This window comes from Neophocaena asiaeorientalis, unplaced genomic scaffold (genome assembly GCF_003031525.2).
Source record: "Neophocaena asiaeorientalis asiaeorientalis breed wild unplaced genomic scaffold, Neophocaena_asiaeorientalis_V1.1 scaffold242, whole genome shotgun sequence".
Taxonomy (NCBI): Eukaryota; Metazoa; Chordata; class Mammalia; order Artiodactyla; family Phocoenidae; genus Neophocaena; species Neophocaena asiaeorientalis.
In genome coordinates, this window is record NW_020172451.1 from 7,183,287 (window position 1) to 7,205,874 (window position 22,588).

The window sequence follows — 22,588 nt, forward strand, 5'->3', positions numbered from 1 at the left end:
AGAGCAACTAAGCCCGTGCACCACAACTACTGAGCCTGTGCTCTAGAGCCCCCGAGGCACAGCTACTGAGCCCGTGAGCCACAACTACTGAGTGCCACAACTACTGAGCCTGCGTGCCGCAACTATTGAAGCCCGTGTGCCCAGAGCCCGTGTTCCACAATGAGAAGCCACTGCAATGAGAAGCCTGCACACCACAATGAAGAGTAGCCCCTGCTTGCTGCAACTAGAGAAAGCGCTCCTGCAGTACGCAGCCAAAAAATAAAAATTTAAAAAACAAAACAGGACAAAAAAAACTAAACATTAAGGGACATCCCTGGTGGCACAGTGGTTAAGACTCCACGCTCCCAGTGCAGGGGACTGGGGTTTGATCCCTGGTCAGGGAACTAGATCCCACATGGATGCCGCAACTAAGAGTTCACATGCCACAACTAAGGAGCCGGTGAGCTGCAACTAAGGAGCCCCCAAGCTGCAACTAAGACCCAGCGCAACCAAGTAAATATTAAAAAAAAAAATTACAGATGTTCCCTCTGCATTCAGCCAGGAGGCATATGCACCTATGCACATATGCTTGTTTGGTGCAGTTTTGGCCAAACATCCGTCTGTGCTCTCCAGCTCTTGCCCTGCCCCCGCCCCTGGCCGCTCAGAGGCGGATGCACCTCCCTGCCCTTCCCTACCCGCGCGGCTCCTAGCCGCCAGGTCTGCGGCGCGCATGCGCAGGCCGTTTCGTCCAATCATTGGCCGCGCGTCACCAGCACCTGCAGGAGCGAAGCGTGTTTACAGCCAGAGAAGTTAGAAAGGATAAGAGTTAGTGCCTATTGAGCACCGTGCCCATTTACGTGTTTTCTCATTTATTTTCCATATTCCACGTTATTATTATTATAAATATGATGAAACTGAGGCTTGAAAATGCCAGGTAAATTGCCGGTGGTCACTTGTACGTATGTGATGGAACCAAGATGCAAATTTACTAAATCTGACTTGTGAGTTTACAAAAGCCCAACCAGATTATGTCTGGACATGATGTTTCTCTCCTGGGGAGCTCAAGAGCAGAGAAGGCAAACATTATTAATTTACAGAGAAACTCAGATCACACAGTTGCTCTTTATCACAGACCTCAGTGGTTATTTTTCTAACATTCATATTACTGGTGCTTTGTTGGACCCTTGAACTCTTTCCTTCTCTCCATTTTGTAAATAGGAGAACAGAGGAGAAGGAGCCTAGACTTGGGTAAGGTCCTGCAGGAGTGCACAGAGAAGCCTGGGACTCACTAGGTTTCCTCCTCACTAGCCAAGAAATCCAGGCTTGAAAACAAAGGCCCAGCAGTGGTACTCATTCTTACCTTCCTACTTATGGTGACTAGCCTGATTCTAATCATTTAACGGGGATGGTCTTATTTCTCAACAACAAGAATGAATACGTACTATATTAAATGGTTTTGCATTATTTTGCTGTATCCTCAAAGGCATCTCTTCTAATTGAAGAATTATTTTCCCTCTCCCCCAGATAAGGAAAGAAATCCAAACAAGAACATAACATCTCCTTTCCAAACAAAAACAAGCAAAAAGAAGTTAAAAAAAAAAAACTTACAAATAATCAGAGCAAAGAATCCAAAACTGAAAAATCTCTTCCAAGACTAATCTGACCCCTCCAACACTCACGTCATGAGATGCTCATTCTAGTTTTGAAAGACACAGGACCTACAAGCCATCCTCAGAGGATAAAAACCCTTCCATCTCCTTCCTTCTCTCAGGCTAATTCTTCAAAAGCAATAGCTGCAGAAAGAGCAGGAAAGGGGCAGGGAGGATAGAGGGATGGGAAGGGGAAGAAAACAAAGAGAGACACTCCCCTCCTCTTCCTCTTTTCCTGACACTAGGACCCTTCCTTTTTCTCTTCTCCCATTGAACCTCTCTGTATCTTCTTGAACTTCCTACTTTCCCTGAAAATAACAGGAATAACTCATTTCACTTACACTGCAACCCAAACTCTCAGGGCAACAGAAAATGTGTATCTCTTCTTCATATACTTGAATGTCACATTAAAAAAATACAACATGAGGGGGGGGTTGCCATTTACTCATGAAGCAAGTGGTACCAGAATTAGAAATGTTGCCTCCTTATTACTTCTGAAATCTGATCTTTAGATCTTCATATGACACATTTAAAGGAAAACAGGTGGGAGGACAGAGGATCAGGAGAATATAACCTTACTAGGGCTTGTCATTCCTAAACTATGTTCACCTGTCCTTAATTGGCACACTCTTCCCTACCCTCATTGATATTTATTTTGTTTCCATTGTGATGAAATGCGTTCCCAGTGGGAGAGAAAATTAAGCTAACAGCCAATGGCATCTTTGGATGCAAAGCAGACACATCTTTCTCTTTTACACTATAGAACAATATATAGTACAAAGTTAGGGCTCTTTATTCAGACAGTAGAGTAAGGCACAGCAAAGTGAGATGGCAACGCTGTCTCCATGACAACAGAAAGTCTCATAAACAAAGTCCTTGGCTTCTGTCAGCCAGACTCTTCCTGGCTCAGGAGAAACATGTTTTAACTTGATAAAAACAAAACCAGGCCACCTGGCTGCAATGTGGAAGGATAACTGGCTGTATGGTCTCTGGTCAGGCCTTCTGGAAGCGCTTGGTGAGCGCATCCAGCAGCTCCTGCTTCTTTGTCCCGCTCTTCAGCCCGTACACCCTGCAGGCTTCCTTCAGTGTGGGCACAGTGAGCTTACCCAGTGTGCCCTTGCTGATGTGGGCCTTCAGCTCCTCTTCAGATAACTCCACCTTGGGCCTTTTGCTTCCAGAATCTTCATCACCTGGGGAAACAGGTCAGATGGGAGTGATTGGAAATGCTACCAGTGGGATCCCAGCTATACTGCACAGGGGCCCTCATATGATCTGGGCTACAGTTAACCATCTTCCATGAAGCTGTGATGCCTACCTAGAACACCATGGGGAAGACAGGTGTCTTGATAAGGCAGTTAAACACAAAAAAATGTATTTTGTGTTTAATTTTCAGTTAAACACAAAAAAATGTATCATGTCTAGGAGGGAGTTAAAAGTAGTGAATCCTATCAGTTTACCCAAAACTGCTGATCACGCTGGGTGAGCAAGTCATTCCTTCCTTCCTTTCTTCATTCGAAAAGCATTTATACTTTCAAACTATACTACAAAGCTACAGTGATCAAAATAGTATGATATTGGCCCCCAAACAAGACACATAGGTCAATGAAACAGATGGAGAGCCCAGAAATGAACCCACACTTATATGGGTAATAAATCTATGACAAAGGAAGCAAGAATATACAATGGGAAAAAGACAGCCTCTTCAATAAATGGTGTTGGGAAAACTGGACAGCTACGTGCAAAAGAATCAAACTTTCTCAGACCATATTTTAAAAAAACCTCAAAATAGATTAAAGGTTTTTTAAAGATTAAAAAATAGATTAAAGATTAAATGTAAGACCTGAAACCATAAAACTTCTAGACGAAAACACAGGCGTATGCACTCTGATACTAGTCTTAGCAATATTTTTTTGGATACGTCTCCTCAGGCAAGGGAAACAAAAGAAAAAATAAACAAATGGGACTATATAAAACTAAAATGCTTTCACACAGCAAAGGAAACTATCAACAAACAAAAAGGTTGCCTACTGAATGGAAGAAGATATTTGCAAATGACATATCAGACAAGAGATTAGTATCTGAAACATGCAAAGAACATATACAACTCAACATCAAAAAAACAAACAACCCAATTGAAAATGGGCAGAGGACCCGAAAGGCCATTTTTCCAAAGAAGACAATACAGATGGCCAACAGGCACATGAAAAGATGCTCAACATCACTAATCATCAGGGAAATGCAAATCAAAACCACAGTGAGATATCCTTACACCTGTCAGAATGGCTATTATCAAAAAGACAACAAATAACAAGAGTGGAGAAAAGGGAACCCTCATGTACCATTGGTGGTAATGTAAATTGGTTAATGGAAAATAGTATGGAGATTCCTCAAAAATTAAAAACAAAACTACCATACAAGCCAGCAATTCCACTTCTGGATATTAATTTGAAGAAATACAAAACACTAATTAAAAAGATACATGCACCCCTATGTTCACTGCAGCATTATTTACAACAGCCAAGATATGGATGCAGCCTAAGTGCCCATAAATAGATGAATGGATAAAGAAAATGTGGTACACATATATGCAATGGAATATTAGCCATATGAAAGAATGAAATCTCGCTATTTGTGACAACACAGATGGAGCCTAGAGTGCATTATACTAAGTGAAATAAGTCCGACAGAGAATTGCAAAAACGATATGATTTCGCTTATATGTGGAATCTACAAGACAAAACAAATGAAAAAACATAACCAAACAGAAACAGAGTCATAGATACAGAGAACAAATAGGTGGTTGCCAGGGCGGGCTGAGGGGAGGAGAGAAATAGGTGAGGAAGATTAAGAAGTATAAGCTTTCTTCGGTTACAAAATAAATGAGTCACAGGAATGAAATGTAAACTGTGGGGAATATAGTTAATAATTATGTAACATCTTTGTTTGGTGACACATGACAACTAGACTTAACGTAGTGATCATTTTGAAATGTATAGCAATATTGAATCACTATGCTACGTACCAGAAACTAACATTGTGTTGGAGGTCAATAATACTTCACAAACAAACAAACAAACAAACTCATTGAAAAAGGGATCAGATTTGTGGTTACCAGAAGTGGGGAGTAGGGGCAAGGGGAACTGGATGAAGGCAGTCAAAAGGTACAAACTTCCACTTACAGAATAAAGAAGTACTAGGGATGGAATGTACAACGTGATAAAGATAATGAACACTACTGTATGTTATATATGAAAATTGTTAGGAGAGTAAATCCTAAGAGTTCTCATCACAAGGAAAAACATTTTTTTTTTCTATTTCTTTAATGTTGTGTCTACATGAGATGCTGGATGTTCACTAAACCTAACGTGGTCATCTTTTCATGATATATGTGAGTCAAATCATTATGTTGTAGGGACTTCCCTGGTGGCGCAGTGGTTAAGAATCCGCCTGCCGATGCAGGGGACATGGGTTCAATCCTTGGTCCAGGAAGATGCCACATGCCACGGAGCAACTACGCCCATGCCCCACAACTATTGAGCCCCCATGCCACAACTACTGAAGCCCACACGCCTAGAGTCCGTGCTCCACAACAAGAGAAGCCACCGCAACGAGAAGCCCGTGCACAGCAATGAAAACTAGCCCCTGCTCGCTGCAACTAGAGAAAGCCCGTGCAGCAACAAAGACCCAATGCAGCCAAAAATTTAAAAAATAAATAAATTTATTTTTAAGAAAACCATTATGTTGTACACCTTAAACTTATACAATGGTGTATGTCAATTATATATCAATAAAACTGGAAACAAAACAAAACAAAAAGCATTTACAGAGCACCTTGTCAGTACCAAGGCGCCATGCTAGGTGATAAGAACATGCAGGCTGAGTGAGATAAACAAATATATAGATCACACTCACGCAGGTGTGAAAAGTTATGACAGCACACAGGGCACTGGAGGAATCACTTCTGATGCAAAAGGGAGAAAGCGCAATGACCACAAACCTAACCTCTCATAGCTCCACTTCCTCATGGGTCTCGGGGGCAAGCAAGGCCCAAATTCGGCTTTACTTGAGCAAAGATAGCTAAAATGATTACAACCTAAGACAGAATTATTCCCGAATGCTGAGGAATTCACAACGTGCTGTCCTGAAAAATGTGAGAGTCGCGGTAAAGACATTTTGTTTGGGTCCAGCAGTAAGAAAAAGGACAGTCTAGTAGGAAAAATGGTTAAAGCCCCAAACTGGGAGTTCACAGAAAAAAAAAGTCCAGTAAAACTACATCTTACTCATAACTGAAGAACTGCAAATCAAAACAGAATACATTTTCCCTCTATTATTTTTTTGTGAATATATAATTTTTAAAGTATATAAAGTCTACAATTGGTGAGAATGTAGGGAAACACACCAATCCCTTCTTGGATAGGGTATAAACTGTATCACCTTTTCAGAGGCAAACTGGCAATTCTTATCAGAATTTAAACGCCTACACCTTGACCCAGCAATTCCACTGCTAAGAATTTATGCTGTGTAACTGCTCACACCAGTATGCAATGGTGGTTCCTGTTCACTGCAGTATATCTATCCATCAGTAAAGGTCTGGTTGGATAAATTGTGTATATCTATCCAATGAAGTACCCTGTAGCCTTATTTTTTTTTTTAAGTAGGTAGATATGTGAGTGTAGATATAAATACCTGCCCAACATATATAGCTGAGTAACAAAATAAACTAGAAAACAATGTGAATATTGTTTCATTTGTGCTGAAATATGTTGTGTTTGTAAATATGTAGGTTTGTACAGCAATTTCTGAAAGGACGTTATCCTCTGTGATAGGACTATAAAGGCAACTTTAAAAAATAACCCACTGGGAATTCCCTGGTGGTCCAAAAAATAACCCACTGGGAATTCCCTGGCGGTCCAGTGGTTAGGACTCCATGAGTTCACTGCTGAGGGCCTGGGTTCAATCCCTGGTCAGTGAATTAAGATCCTGCAAGCCGCACGCGTGGCCAAAAAAAAAAAAAAAAAAAAAAAAAAAAAAAAAAAAAACAAAGCAAAGCAAAAAAAAACCAAAAAAACCCCCAAAACCCATTGAACGTCCACACCCAGCTCCTTACCTTGTTTTCGCTTGGGAACTTTTTCCTCAGGATTGTAATCTGGCGGGTAGACAAGTTCCTTAAACTCATCCACCAGGGAGCCCAGTCTTTTGTCCATTACTTCAACCTTGGGCACTAGAAAATAAAAACACAAGAGTGGCCTGTGAAGTCACAAGCCCTGGCTTCCTGTCCAGTCCAACTCTACTGGGACCGGAGGAGAAAATACTTAATTGCTGAGATGGGGGAGGGTCCACAAGGCAGCTGAGCTGGCCATGAATACATTTGCTCGAAGTCTAACATTTACCAAGTAGCTTTTAACAATTGTACTTAATGAGCACTTTTGACAACCAGGCACTCTCCTAAATGCTTTAAACTTATTATTTTTATTTAATCCTCCTAACAATCTCTGGGGTAGGTAAACCTGTCTTCCCGTTTTACAGAGGTGGAAATCAGAGACGTTAAATGACTTTCCTGAAGTCAAACAGCTGGGAAGCGGTAGAGTTGAGAACCGGGCTAGACCCTGTGGATTCAAACAAGAGTCTGTACCCTCAGGGCTTACAGTCCACGCGCCATAAGGAGGTGGTAAAAACACCAATGCAATAGAGCTGCACAGTGCCATGAAGAAAGGGACCATACAGGGCACGCTGGAACACAGGAGGGGTCAGGAAGGACTCTGTGCAGCACAGTCTCGCAAGCTGAGTGTCCTTCCTCTGGTAGATACTAGTCTAAGCAGAAGGCACAGGGGTGAGAGACAGCCAGTGACACACAGCTTGCAGGCAGGGTGTGAGATGGGCAGGCCCAGCAAGCAGGCTAGAAAGACAAGCATGGCGAGGTCATGGAAGCCTCAAATGCCTGCCCAGGAAGTAGGCCTATCCTCAAAGCAGTGGGGAACCTTTGAAGGTCTACGAGCAGGGGAGCGACGTGATCAGATGGACGTTTTAGATCACCCTGCCTGCCAGCTGTGTAGAGTATGAATTGACGGAAGGTGAGACAGAAGGCTGAAGCGGTGCGTGTGAGTGGGGCGGCCGGGGGCTGCGGGGTGGCAATGGGACTGTAACTTGAGAAGTGACAGCACTGGCAGGACATATGGATGGAATAAGAGGTGTGGGGGTGAGCGGGGGTTGGAGGTGAGTGGTTGGGGTGGCAGGAACATTCCCCAAGGCAAATGCAATAGGCAAAGGAAGCTCTGGGGGAAAGATAATATTTTTATTTCCTTTCTTACAACTGTATAGCTTGTAGAGCTTTTGCTGAGAGCTGGGTCACATCAAGGGCAGGCGTGATGAGACGAATGTCTCATCTCCTCATGTGACCACGTTTGCCAAGTACAGAGGGGAGCTCCTGCCCTGTGGTGTATGTACCTACAAGACGGCAGAACGTCACCGTCAAACTGCGCTCCCGCCGTGTCAGAAGCCCCATGTTCCAGGTTACAGGAATCTCTACTAGAGCTTTGGTTCTCAACCTGGGGACTTTTAAAGAGTACTGATGCCCAGGAGATTCTTATTTAATTGGTCTGGGGTGAGGCCTAAAGAGCCAGATTTTTTTTTAAGTCCCCCAGATGAGTCTGCTGTATAGCCGAAGTTGAGAACCAATGTGCTAGAGGCAGTGGCATGTCTCAGAATCACCAGGAAGGCTTGTTAAAACACATGTTGCTGGGGACTTCCCTGGCGGTCCAGTGGTTAAGACTCTGAGCTTCCAATACAGAGGGCACGGGTTCGACCCCTGGTCGGGGAATTAAGATCTCACATGCCACACAGCATGGCCAAATACAATAAAATAAAACACACATTGCTGGGCCTCAACCTGAGTTTCAGATTCGGTCAGCTTGGGGTAGGGCTCAAAATGTGCATTTCTGACAAGTTCCCAGGAGATACCAGTGCTGCTGGTCCAGGGACCACACTTAGAACCACTGATGTAGCCTGATGAGGCCATGCAGGGACAAGTGAGAGGACAGAGAAAGATGGCGCCCAGGATCACCCAGCACACTTCCATGTTAGAGGAGAAAAAAGGGAAGCAGGTCCAGCAAAGAAGTCTTAGGGTCTCCAGAGGCATAGGAGAAAAACCAAAACAGTATGGTGTGACAAAGCCGAAAGAAGAAAGAAAACAATTTTGAGTCTTTGATAAGGTATTTATTAAAAGAAAGCCTTACGGCTTCCCTGGTGGCACAGTGGTTGAGAGTCCGCCTGCCGATGCAGGGGACACGGGTTCGTGTCCCGGTCCTGGAAGATCCCACGTACCGCAGAGCGGTTGGGCCTGTGAGCCGTGGCCGCTGAGCCTGTGCATCCGGAGCCTGTGCTCCGCAACGGGAGAGGCCACAACAGTGAGAGGCCCGCATACCGAAAAAAAAAAAAAGAAAGCCTTATTGTGTCACAGAGAAGCAGACACATTTGATTAGAAGTGAGCGAGGGATGTGAAAGAACAAAGAGTCAAAGGGGTCACATGTTTGAGCAGTAGGATACCCAGGGCCTTCAACAGATGTCACCTGGGCAGCTGGAAGCTTTGGCCAGAGCTTAGAGGAAAGGACAGGGCTGGAGATACAGGTTTGGGGGTTGTGGGCATGAGGTCATACTTGAGGCTATGGGAGTGGATAACATAACCAACAGAAAGGAGAGAAGAAAGGGCTAAAGACAGGAACCTGAGACATTTAGCTTACAGGAAACACTACAGCAGCCAAAATTGTTTTTGAAAAATAGAAGTAGAAAGAGAAAACAAGACTTTCTCCCAAAAAGTATAGGGCCAGAAGAGAGAATGCAAGAGGCTGGGGCGCTAGTAAGTAGAGCACAAGGCTGTGGAATAAAGGAGAACAACTGTGTTCTGAGCACCTTCCCGAGTGTCAGGGCGTATATTTTGTTAACACCGTGTAAGGACAGATCATTATCCCCATTTTACCAATAAGGAAACTGGGCTTCAGTGAGATTAAGTATTGTTCCAAGGCCACGCAATTTAATAGGTGCCAGAGAGCTGGGATTCAAATCTCCCTCATCAGGTGTTTCCAAAGCCTGTGTCCCTAGCCATCTTGCTAGAGACTAGGCAATTGACTTCCTGATCTGCCTAAAGGCCACAAAGGAAGAGATGGGCTGCCTCACTCAAGGGTTCTTCTTCTGCCAGGCCCAGCTGACAGTCACCACCATGACACACGTCCAACAACTCATGCTTTTAATGCTGGCGCTAGCATGAAAGAGATCAATAATAACCGGGAAGCTAAGCAGGCCGAACTAACTCTTCTGATCTTTTCAACCTCTGTCAAGAGTCTTTATTAAATCCAATCTGTTTTCCAGTGGGTATTTACTTACATTGCTAAACTTCATGCATCCTCTTATGAAGTACATGAGAGAACCACAATCCAGAAAGGGACCAGCAGGGAGCTCAGAACACCTCAGCCTGGGAGGCCAGGCAAATGTCCTCCATGCTGGGTAATGAGGTTCATTTTCTCAGGGCAGAGCACGCCGTCTGATGGAGCAGCAGTAAGGTAAGCATAGTGGTTCAGAGCAAGGGCTCTGGGCCAGACTCACTGGATTCTGCGCCGACAGCCACCACTTACTACTTAGTGCCAATCACTCCCTTCCCTGCAAACTAGGGACAGTAACAGAACCTACCTCATAGTCACGCAGAATAAATGAGTCAACACACAGGACAAGGCCTGGCACACAGTAAGCACTCAATAAATGTTGCAGATTTTTGTTTTTAACTTTTACCAACATGTAGTCATGGATGGTCTACTTCAGAGGCAGGTCTCAGAAGCCTGGCACTTCCTCCTCCTCTTACTGCAGAATCGGCCAAACCCGTTCCCAGGCAATCTAAGCTGGTCTAGGAAACCTCTCAGGCAGAGATGATCTGGACCACAAGGTTGTGTACTTAGAGGGTGCTAGGAAATGCATCCATATTACTGGTCCAGAGTAAAATCGACACGAAAGCCTCCCCCGAAAAGAACTTCTCAACTCAGTCACGGCCCCCTTACGTGTCAGATCCACGGCTTGTTCGGGCTCCATCAAATCCAAAGCCAAGGCCTCCATGTTCCTAAAGTGCTGCTGCAGCACTGGGTTCTCAAAGCTGTCACTTCTGTTAAAACATTAACAGTGACATGAATGAGTTAAAAAATAAAAATTTAAACATTTAAAAAATAAAATAATAAAGTTAAAAACTCAGCTGAGACAGTGAAGGCCCAAGGTCAGCTGAGAAATACACCCCAGGTAAAACAGTTGGGAATCTTATCTCTTGAATCAACTTCTCTCTTTCCAATTTTCAGTTTATTGTCCAATGCTAGGGATCCAGAAGCAAATTTTAAAGCAAAACAGTACCTGCCCACCTGTCTGTCACTGGAAGCTGTGGACAGAGACAGAAACAGAGGAGGCAGGGCCAGAGGAGGTAAGTACAGAGAAAACACAACAGAGGGATGGTGGGAGGTGAGGAGACAACGAACCTGAGTATTCTTTCTTCCCATACTCGATAGAACATGAAAGTAAAAACAGAAAGAATCTAGAGGCATACAGTTCTACACTTGAATCCTGGCTCCAGTTCCTTCTAGGTGGGTGAGTCTCGGCAAGCTGCCTCACTCCTCTAAGCCTCAGTTTCTTTACCTGTAAAATGGGCACCAAAACTTTCAGGGTTCTCATGAAGAATAAATGAGACACTATTGGAGTTGTATCTAGAACAGTGCATGGCACATGGTAGAACCTTAACAATGCTTCCATTTGCCCAACAAAGGACTACACCAGGAGGTTTCCTTTGGAGAAAGAAGGTCACTTTGCCCACAGGTAGGAAGAGTTAGGGAAGTAGCCCAGAGACAAAAGACGAAATGTGAAAAAAATTACGTTTGGTGTCACCTTATGCAGGTTCTGGGAGATGGTCTATGTGCATTATATAATCATTTTTTCAACCCCATGACAATTTACACTGGATTTACTTGCTCTTACTCACCATGTGACAACAAACAATCAAGGAGAAGGCCAACCAAGAATCTTCTCCTTACTGCTGCTTTGCGGAGCTTGTTCAACTAACCAGCCTGGCTTTCTAAGCACAACACAGCAGGTCAACCAGCTGTGAACCCGTAGCACAATTCCAGAGCCTTCAATAAAAGAACTTCCACTCTCCCTATAGCTTCTAAAGACTAATTATCTATCAGTTAATGGAAAAGGATACAATCACATTCTCTTGGTTTATGCTTAACTCAAATCTCCAGTACGATCTTCAACTCAGGAGGCAGTTCCAGAAGAAAGCCTGTGAATGACCCATCACTCACCTGTACTTGAAGTGGAGCTTCTGAACAATAGCCTTCATCTTGTCTATCTGCTCTGGGTTTGCCATGACTTTTTCAGTAAAGGGCACCTTCCGTTTGTCATCAGCATAGGGCAAGAAGATGAGCTGGAAGCCTGAAGAAGAAAGAAAAATACGTTTTCGGAGATTTAACTCAACGAAAGGTTTCAGTCACTGAGCTATCGTTTTAATTCCTTTTTTAAAAAAACTAATCTGTTTTATTTTTGGCTGCATTGGGTCTTAGTTGAGGCAAGCAGGATCTTTGTTGCAGCACGGTGGGCTTCTCTCTCATTGTGGCGCACGGGCTCAGTAGTTGCGGCACACAGGCTTAGTTGCTCTGCAGCAAGTGGGATCTTAGTTCCCAGACCAGGGCTCGAACCGGTGTCCCCTGCATCGGCAGGCAGAGTCTTAACCGCTGTGCCACCAGGTAAGTCTCCTGAGCTCTTGTTTTTTTCTCAGCTCCAATTCACCCTTCTGTGTGCTGTGCTGCTAGAGCTGAGACCCTGCAAATCCCATTTCTCCTTTACCAGCTGATTCCTGTTAGCATCTGCCTAGCAGACTCCCTTTGGAGTCTCCAGAGGGGGACCTGAAAGGAGACTTCTTCCTTCCTTCTCAGGTACTTCCTGTTCCTGCCAGTGTCGCCCCAGCCAGCTTCCAGCCACCAGCTTTTTCCATACACCCAGAACCAGGTGGACAGTGTCCCTCCCTGGAGGGCTACATCCAACTCTGTCGGCCCCTCCTCCGAGCTTCAACCTCTCCCCTTTGCTCCCCAGTCCCCACCATGTGCTAGAAGGGAAGAGGTAACGGTTACCAGCCTGACCCTGTCCAGTTGCTGACGGGCTCTAGAAAGACTGAAAAATCTAGAGACTGGAACCCACTGCTGCTGCCAGGTGAAGAGCCCTTGCTGGCAATGCCAACAGCACTGAACAAGAGGAAGTCTCTTAGCTCTCCACGGCCCTAATGTCTCCCTCTAGCACCCACTATTGACAGAGCATCACCGAGAGCCCGCTGGCAAAGGAGGAATGGGGCTTGGAGAGCCTCTGCTTCATCAGCACAGAGCTGAGAGACAAAGCGTCAGAACTGACATAAAAGGTGTTCCTGAGCATTCACATGACCAGGGTTGGAAATATAACACATTCAAAGACTTACTTTATAATTTTTTATTAGCATGGCTAAAGAGGAAGGATGGGACTCCCTGGTGGCGCAGTGGTTAAGAATCAGCCCACCAATGCAGGGGACATGGGTTCGAGCCCTGGTCCGGGAAGATCCCACATGCCGCAGAGCAACTAAGCCCATGCGCCACAACTACTGAGCCTGCGCTCTAGAGCCCACGCGCCACAACTACTGAAGCCCGCGTGCCTAGAGTCCATGCTCTGCAACAAGAGAAGCCACCGCAGTGAGAAGCCCATGTACCGCAACGAAGAGTAGCCCCCGCTCACCACAACTAGAGAAAGCCCATGCGCAGCAACAAAGACCCAACACAGCCATAAATAAATAAATATTTTTTAAAAAGAAGGATGACTAGTAGTCATCTGTTGGCTGCTTTGTGCTAGGCACTTATCTGTTTATTAACTTATTTCAAATGTGAAGTGACCTTGAGAGAAAGGTGTTCCAGAATTCTCATCTTTGCAGATAAGGAACATAAACAGAAAGGTTAAATTATTTGCCCAAGGGCTTCCCTGGTGGTGCAGTGGTTGAGAGTCCACCTGCCGATGCAGGGGACACGGGTTCGTGCCCCGGTCCAGGAAGATCCCACATGCTACGGAGCGGCTGGGCCCGTGAGCCATGGCCGCTGAGCCTGCGCGTCTGGAGCCTGTGCTCCACAACAGGAGAGGCCACAAAAAAAAAAAAAAAAAAAAATTATTTGCCCAAGTTGGCCAACTAACAGGTGGCAGAGAAGGGTCTAAAACAAAAGAAAGTGAGCTTTCAGACACATAAGTGTAAGACAAAGTCAAGTGTGACTTCAAAACCCATGGTCATGGGACTTCCCTGGCATCGCAGTGGATAGGACTCCGCACTCTCAATGCAGGGGGTCTGGGTTCCATCTCTGGTCAGGGAACTAGATCCCACATGCGTGCTGCAACTAAGAGTTCGCATGCTGCAACTAAGGAGCAGGTGAGGCACAACTAAGGCGCCCTGGAGCCGCAACGAAGGAGCCCTGGAGCCGCAACTAAGGAGCCCTAGAGCCACAACAAAGGAGCCCACCTGCTGCAACTAAGACTCGGTGCAACCAAATAAATAAATAAATGTTAAAAAAAAAAAAAAGGGGCTTCCCTGGTGGCGCAGTGGTTCACAGTCCGCCTGCCGATGCAGGGGACATGGGTTCGTGTCCCGGTCCAGGAAGATCCCACATGCCGCGGAGGGGCTAGGCCCGTGAGCCACGGCCGTTGAGCCTATGCGTCTGGAGCCTGTGCTCCGCAATGGGAGAGGCCACAACAGTGAGAGGCCCATACCGCAAAAAAAAAAAAAAAAAAAAAAACCCACAGTCATTCCATGATACCTCACTGCTTTGGTGTACACAAGAGATAAACCAACCATTAAATATTACAAGGGTACCAAACAATGGTTTTTAGTAAAGAATGTGTCAGCAGTGAGACCGCATGAACTTATGCCAGTAACCTGCAAACAGTCCCTATGAAGTCAATTTTCAACCCTGGCTGCAGAGCTGCCTTGTACAGTTGTATATGCTGTGCACTGCACAACCATATTTGACAGACTTACCTGGCTGTTCATCAAATTCACCTGTGCAATCTTATAAACACACATTTCCCAGGCCCCACTCCTGGAGACTCTGGTTCAGCAGGTCTGAGTTGGTATCCCAGGAATGACTCCAAGGCTAAGCAAGGTTCAGAAGCACTGAAATTATCTCTTTCACATACCTGGGGGAGTCACCTGAATTTTCTGGTCATCCAGCTCCTCTTCCTGTGGCATCAAGGCCACAAAACAAGGGGGGACATTCTGGCGGGGTGTGTATCTGCACACTGCCATGACCTCCTTCTCCAGACACTTGGTGAGTAGAGCACTGAATAGGGTTGAGCTCCCTGGAAAACAAACATCCCAGGGATCTATATCCTAAAGATGTCTCCTCCTTTCTTAGCCCACATTATAAACCTACAGTTTCTCTCACATTTTTTAAAAGCATTTATGATACTTTGATAGCTCAGGGGTGATGGACCCAGAGGTGAGGGTAAAGTGAGGGTAGCAGAGGCATAGAAAGGAAGAGAAAGGAAAGGGCACCTCAAATACTCCATTTAGGGGTGTGAATTATTACTGTCAGTTCACTTTTACTATCATTAGGCTAATGACATAAGCCCTAGTTGCTAATGAAAACCAGTCAGGTCAGATCCGGGAGGTTCATTAGCTATAGCACAGAGGAATATAGGTCTGGACAGCACAAATAAACCCAATGGCGAAGTTCATATCATCCTTAATCGCAACACTAGGGAAGAAGCCAGGTTTGTTTTTCCCGAACTCTTTATCTGATGCCTCAAAGAAAGAATTTCATAGCAACTAAGTTTTAAATATGCTAATTCCATATCCCCTCCTGGATATTCACAATGCTATCAGTATATTATAGTTCCTAAAGAAATCTCTTTAACTTTGTTTAGTCCCACGTTTCCAAAATTTATTTGAGTGTGAAACACTTTCAAAACACCCAGTAACACATCCTATATAGTTTCCAGCAGCAGCCATTTAGGAATGCTGCTCGGTAAATTGCCTTCTGTGTTGCTTATTCGTTTATCCTTGGTTTATGCCCCTTACCATTTATCAGGGACTCCTCGGGGTACACGAACAGGGAGGGCCTCAGGTAATGGTGCTTCTTCAGCATTATCAAGGGCTTGAAACCGATGAGAATCAAACCTGGTTCATCAAACCGTTTAAGCTCTTCTGTTTCTTCTTTCTCTAATACAATCTGACGACTCCCATAGGTCTATAGAAGGGGAACAACGAGGGCCACATAGCGAGGATACACAGAGATGCGAAATGGTTGCCATATGACACTAGCAAGTTAAAATCAGCTTTCTTCTAAGGAGCAGGAAGAGGGCTCATCAGAGGCATCTTCCTCCTATCAACAGCAATTGACATGTATTGAGTGCCAGCCAGGCACTTTACTTTTGCCACCCAGTTTATCATCTGTAACAATCCTAGGCAGTAAATGTTAAAAACTCTGTTTTACAGATGAGTGAACTGAGGCTCTATAGTTAGTAACTTGCTCCAGAGTATACAACCGAATTGGGCTTTGAACTGTACCACATCTGTCTGGTGCTAAAAGCCATGTTCTTCAGGCATTTGTTCCTTCCCTCATTTAATGTGTACTAAACCCTCAGCATCATCCCTGACACACAAAGGATGCTCAAACCTTACCTACTTATTGAGAGGACCTACGTCAGGTATTGTGCTAGGTCTCAGTGTAGGAGGCTCACACACACACACACACATACACACATACTACTTCCAAACTTTTAACATTTGCATTTTGATCCTAAATATGCGATTAGTAACAGAACTTAGTAAAGGTCAAATTTGGGTTTTATAAACAAAAACAGAGCCCTTAAGACTTTTTGTAGGCACAGTTAATCAAGAAAGAAACTTAGTAACCGGAAGAGCTACTGCCTATGAATAAACCAACATGGAAAACTAGCTACTTCCAAAATGGAAGGAGAAATTTCTTGTCGTCTTCTCCTCCTGAAAAGTAGGGCAAGACACTCTGGCCTGAAATTTGTGCTCCAAAAGACATCTCGAGGGTTGAATCAAAATAATATTTAATTTTAGTCACTTAGTTGATCCTTCTAGGTCCTGAACTTAGGCAAAATCGCTCTCCCACGTTTTGCATAACTAAAAAGGAAGGATGACTCACTTGATTTTAATTTCAGATATCAAATCTTTCTATAGGGAACTACATTCAATATCCTGAGATAAACCATATGGAAAAGAATATTTTAAAATGTATATATATATGTATAACAGAATCACTTTGCTGTACAGCAGAAATTAACAGAACTTTGTAAATCAACTGTACTTCAATTAAAAAAATCCTTCTATAGATTGAACAAAGGTGAGAGGATGAGGAGAGATAATGTTCTGCATCCTTAGTCTGTCTTTCAGATTAAGAAAGGCATGAGGGGGGGCTTCCCTGGTGGTGCAGTGGTTGAGAGTCTGCCTGCCAATGCAGGGGACACGGGTTCGTGCCCGGGTCCGGGAGGATCCCACATGCTGCGGGACCCGTAAGCCATGGCCGCTGAGCCTGCGCGTCCGGAGCCTGTGCTCCGCAGCGGGAGAGGCCACAATGGTGAGAGGCCCACGTACCGCAAAAAAAAAAAAAAAAAGGCATGAAGGTATCATTTCAAGGCACAGGAAAAAGTGGTTAGTTTGGCAAAGAAAAAAAAATCTCTCCCTAAAACGAGGGCACTTCACACCTAACACACTTTCTTTCCCTAGCTCATCTCCCTAGTTAACTATAAAACAATTTCTGCCACTGTACTGGAATTAGACTGTTAAGACTCAGAGTAGCATGTGCTGGCTGATCGAGGGCTGAAGTTTTCACTGACACCTCTTCCAAATACTGGCTCTAACTTTCTAGCTCCCAAGGTATTACTGATCTAGATGCCATATTCCAAAGGGTAATGACAACAACTTTCTAGCTTGGCTAGAAAGATGCGCACATGAAAGTTATTTAACTAGTTAGGCTGATCATGTCTCCCCCTCCCTGTTAACTCTTCAACAGGACAAAATTCAGTAAGAAGGCAGAGACCTACCTGGGACCTCTTGGTGTCGCTAGGCAAAAGCAAACTGCCTGTATTTACATTAAATGTCCGGGTCTTGGTTTTCACTGGTTCATTTGTTTCCCGATAAAGCCTCACTGGAGAAGGTTTGAGAGCCTTCTGGACCATATTATAAATGCCAACAGTGAGCGCTACATCTTTGTTGAGCTTAAGCTTCAACCTGAAGGAGAGAAAAAATTTTTAATTTGGACAGAAAGAGTATATTTTCCTATCTAAAATTCATTCATGGCACCCAAGCCCTGATTTGTTTTATTCTCTCCAATAACCTAAGCTTTTCGAATACAAATATAAAGCTTTTTAATAATACAATGGAGTTTGCTGTAATACATCTCAGCGTCTATGTTGCACAATCTTAGTCTCAGAATGTACTGTTAACTCCTTAAAATAATGATAAAGAATGTACTGTACTAAAAATAATGATTTTTTAAATAGAGCCTAGCAATTTATTAAATCACTTTACAGTTATTCTCTCATTTAATCATCATAATAATCCTATAAGTACTATATTATCTGCTGCTTCTGCTTGTCTACTATACCTTCCCTCTTATTTTAACAATGAAACCCCAATTTTTCTTAGGGAACCACCCTTGCCCCACTGCAGTTTTAGGAAAATGTTCATCCAGGTGATATGCTTTACCCCGACCAAGAGATAGGCACATCTGGCCCAGGCTCAAGCCATCAGACTTATTCTCCTGAGAATCTGGGTCTTAAACAGTGACCAAGAAAGGACACGGTTGGAGGGGATGCTTGCTGACAGTGGTACCCCAAAGACACTGTCAATAATTCTTATTTTCTAGATTCCTGGTGCCACCCTGGTTCTTATACTACCCAGTTTTAATATGCTGAAATTAGTCAAGAGTCAGTTTCTGTTACTTGCTACCCAATAACCTTATTGTTGTCATTTTTACAGATGAAAACACTGAGGCTCAGGAATGTTATCTAACTTGCCCAAAGACATACAACTAATGAAAACTGGTATTCAAATTCACGTATGTCTGATTCAAAGCTCAGGTACTTTTCCTTTATAACATTTTGCTCCAGAGTATTTATATCAACATCTTAAGCACAAATAGGACCTCTTGAAAATGTGTTCTATAATAAAGACAACATGCAAAAATATTTCCAATACAATACTGTGGGGAAAAAAGGGAGAACAGAAAACTAACCTATGCTACACATTCTCTTCAAGCACACATGGAACATTCTCTAGGATAGACCATATACTGAGACACAAGACAAGTCTAAATGCATCTAAAAAAACTGAAATTGGAAATTCCCTGGTGGTCCAGTGGTTAGAACTCTGCACTTCCACTGCAGGGGACACAGGTCAATCCCTGGTCAGGGAACTAAGATCTCACATGCTGTGCAGCGCAGCCAAAAAGAAAAAAATAAAAAGGATTGCTATCATACAAAATATGTTCTTTACCCAAAATGGAACTAAGTTAGAGATCCACAACAGAGAGAAATCTGGGAAAACCTCAAATATTTGGAAAGTAAACAATACAATTCTAAATAACCCAGGAGGTCAAAGGAGAAATCACAAGGGAAATTTAAAATGGTTTTGAACTGAATGAAAGTGAAAATACAACATATCAAAAGGTATAGGATGCAGCTAAATCAGTGCTCAGAGGGAAATTTATAGCTTTAAAACCTTTATCCCAAAAGAAGAAAAGTCTTAAATCAATAACCCAATCTTCACTGTTGTAGAATGTTTAGCAGTATTTACTTTAAAGAAGAGAACATGTTTAAACAAGTTATAGCTAGTTCAAAGGTATATTGGTTCACACAGTAGAAAGAACATTGGTTTGGGACAGAGCCCTGACTAGAAATTTTAGGTTCCTGGAGCAAGCACCTGGTAGGTATGGTACAATTTGGTAATGTATGATGTGCCCCAGAGATGAGTGTTAGTAACAGATGGGCGTTAGTAATAACACCACCCATTTGATGGCTTCCTACTTTAAATCATTCCGGCTTACTAGGTGTTAAACACAGTTGTTTAAAGGCTGCTGAAGGAGAGCTGACAATAAATGTAACCAATTTAAAAACTGCACAATCTGCAAAAGTAATTTTTTAAAATTGTTGTGCCCCCTAAATTTTAGTATCCTGGGAAAAAGCACTGGTCAATGTGGTCTACTCTGGCCTCAGGCTTCAAGTGACCTTGGTTCTATTTCTGAACCAAAAGAGCCAATCAGTTAGTCCCCCCACCCCATATTAAATGTTCACATCTATAAACTAAGGTACCTTTCGACCTTGAAAATGTCATAACTCTAAGTTAAGACAGAATTATAGTATAACATCATGTGGTTTATGTCATACCAAGGAAAGGAAAATGTGAAAGCCCACAGCACAAAACAAGCTGCTTATGTTAAACTTCATCTGAAATGATTTAAGGTTAATAAATGTTACTAATGGGTAGGTTTCAACCCAACTCAAAGCACTGTTTTTATAGATTAAATGAGGTAATTATGTTAACAAAGAACTTAGGACATACGGATGAACCAGTTTGCAGGGCAGAAATAGAGACACAGGGCTTCACTGGTGGCACAGTGGTTAAGAATCTGCCTGCCGGTGCAGGGGACACGGATTCGAGCCCTGGTCCGGGAAGATCCCAAATGCCGTGGAACAACTAAGCCCGTGCGCCACAGCTACTGGGCCTGCGCTCTAGAGCCCGTGAGCCACAACTACTGGGCCCACGTGCTGCAACTACTGAAGCCTGCCCACCCTAGAGCCCGTGCTCCGCAACAAGAGAAGCCACCTCAATGAGAAGCCCGTGCACCGCAATGCCCCGCACACAGCAAGAAAGACCCAACGCAGCCAAAAATAAATAAATAAATATATTAAAAAAGAGAAAGAAAGAAAGAGAGACACAGATGTAGAGAACAAATGTATGGACACCAAGGGGGGTAAAGTGGCAGGGGTGGGAGTGGTGGTGTGATGAATTGGGAGATTGGGATTGACATATATACACTAATATGTATAAAATGGATAACTAATAAGAACCTGCAGTATAAAAAAATAAATAAAATTCTAAAATTCACAAAAAAAAGAAAAAAGAACTTAGGACAGTGCCTGGCACATAATAATTATGCAATAAAATAATTCTATTATTTTATTACAGCAAGAATAAGTGTAATAATTTTCTAAGCCTTAGGCAATTAATTCTCAAACAGCTCCAATTTATTATTATTACTACCAAGTATCCTATAATGACTCTCACAAAACAGTAAGAATAGCTAACGTTTATAGCTAATAGTAAGAATAGCTAACATAATTACTATGTTATTCCATTTAATCATCACAGCAGCCCTATAAAGAGGGACCATTTTTGCTCCCATTTTAATGAGGCTCAGAGAAGTTACATGATTTACCCCAGGTCACACAGCAGAGGACTAGAATCTGAGCCAATCTGACTCTAGAACCTACTTTTAACCACCATTTGATCCCCCCTGCCACTCCCACCAATATGTGTAGATTTCCAAATTGTAGTAGTAACAATATTCCACCATTTCAGGAAGGAGAAAAGGTGACAGGGTAATTGTTTGAGGAAAAAGAAATAGTTCCTGGGAGGAAAAGGAGAACAATGACAAAACTATAACTGTAGCAATGAGCTGCTTCATGGTTTCCTTAAAATATTTAATTTCATGGGTTTTCTAGTAGAATTGTCAGTAATCTCTTGAAAACAGCTCAAAAACTACCAAGGGTCTTATTCCTCTATACTGAGGAAACTAGTCTAAAATGAAAGTCTGATGCTCTTTAGGAAGAAACACTGAGGCGGCCTTAGGATTCTAATGTCAAAGGTCTCTAAAGGAAGATAATCAAACCACCTGGTTCTTATTGGTCTCAAGTTTATAAGAAATTAGAATAACACAATTTTAACAACAATGATAATAACTAAAATTTATTGAGTTTTTGCTCTATACCAGGTACTGTCGTTATCCCCAATTTACAGAGAAGAAAACAGACAATGTCCTAGTGAGTGCAACTGAGGATACCGTTAGCCGCAACTGTTTACCCCAAAGGAGTGGAGAGCTGTTTTATTTTGGAGAAACAGCATACCAGCTCTTTCTAGAGAAAGAGAAGCAAATAGCTTGTGCTATCCTGAAATAAAGCAAGTTTTTTTTAGAGGAACAGTGAGGCAGTGGTACAGCCCAGAGTTAAGGAGCCAGGGAGGTCAAAGCCATGCACTGCTTATGATCAGTTAGGGGCCTTGTGGGCAGCTGACCCAGGCTTAGTGCCTACCTGTAGAGCACGCGCTTCCTGGTCTCCTTGGCGCGAACCTTCCTCAACAGGTCTTTGAGCTTGCTCGACTCCTCAAAGTGAACCCCTATGTCCTCATCCTCTGCTATGCTGATAATATCTCTGTAGAACAAGGATATGTCAAAGCCCCCACGTTTCCTTAGGTGCAACAAGTCAAGGAAGATACCTGGAGCGAGGATAGACAAAAGTGAGGGGAAACAATTTCCAGCAAGGGAGAATTTTTTTCAGTTAAGTTTAAATATGCTGTCAAAAGCTCCCAAAGAACTAGATTGATTATAAACATTTTCAGGACTTAGAGAAAGTGGTTAAGGGGATCAGCTGCTCTAATGACTTCAGACAACTTGTTCAAATAACCACCATTTGTGGTGGCATTAAAGTCAAGAAAAGCTCCCTCTGGTAGAGCCCTTCAGACAACGAATGGCCTGGTCATTTTCACTGGGAATATTACATTGGGGTCTCCCCCAGCTTCACTATACTGTTTCATTTTACTCTGAAGGGTGAAAAGCAACTATTTGACATCAGCTATAAAAAAGCAAAAAAAAATTAAGTGCCAAGTTAAAAGAACAGGGGGCGACTTCCCTGGA

The 22,588-nt window shown here is 43.3% G+C and overlaps 1 protein-coding gene across 4 annotated transcripts in view; it reads right to left on the bottom strand.

Annotated features, from left to right (window-relative positions):
- Positions 1–2,398: 2,398 nt before the first annotated feature.
- The window catches only part of XRCC6 (X-ray repair cross complementing 6), a 29,311-nt gene continuing 9,121 nt past the window's right edge, over positions 2,399–22,588 (bottom strand). For all 4 annotated transcript variants that reach the window (XM_024737615.1, XM_024737614.1, XM_024737613.1 and 1 more), the window contains 8 exons: positions 21,987–22,170; positions 17,721–17,907; positions 15,727–15,895; positions 14,844–15,005; positions 11,951–12,080; positions 10,670–10,770; positions 6,736–6,849; positions 2,399–2,818 (listed from right to left, as the gene is read on the bottom strand). In XM_024737615.1, coding sequence (XP_024593383.1) covers positions 2,622–2,818; positions 6,736–6,849; positions 10,670–10,770; positions 11,951–12,080; positions 14,844–15,005; positions 15,727–15,895; positions 17,721–17,907; positions 21,987–22,170 — 1,244 coding nt within the window. In that variant the 3' untranslated portion in view covers positions 2,399–2,621. The remainder of the gene's footprint in view (positions 2,819–6,735; positions 6,850–10,669; positions 10,771–11,950; positions 12,081–14,843; positions 15,006–15,726; positions 15,896–17,720; positions 17,908–21,986; positions 22,171–22,588) is intronic.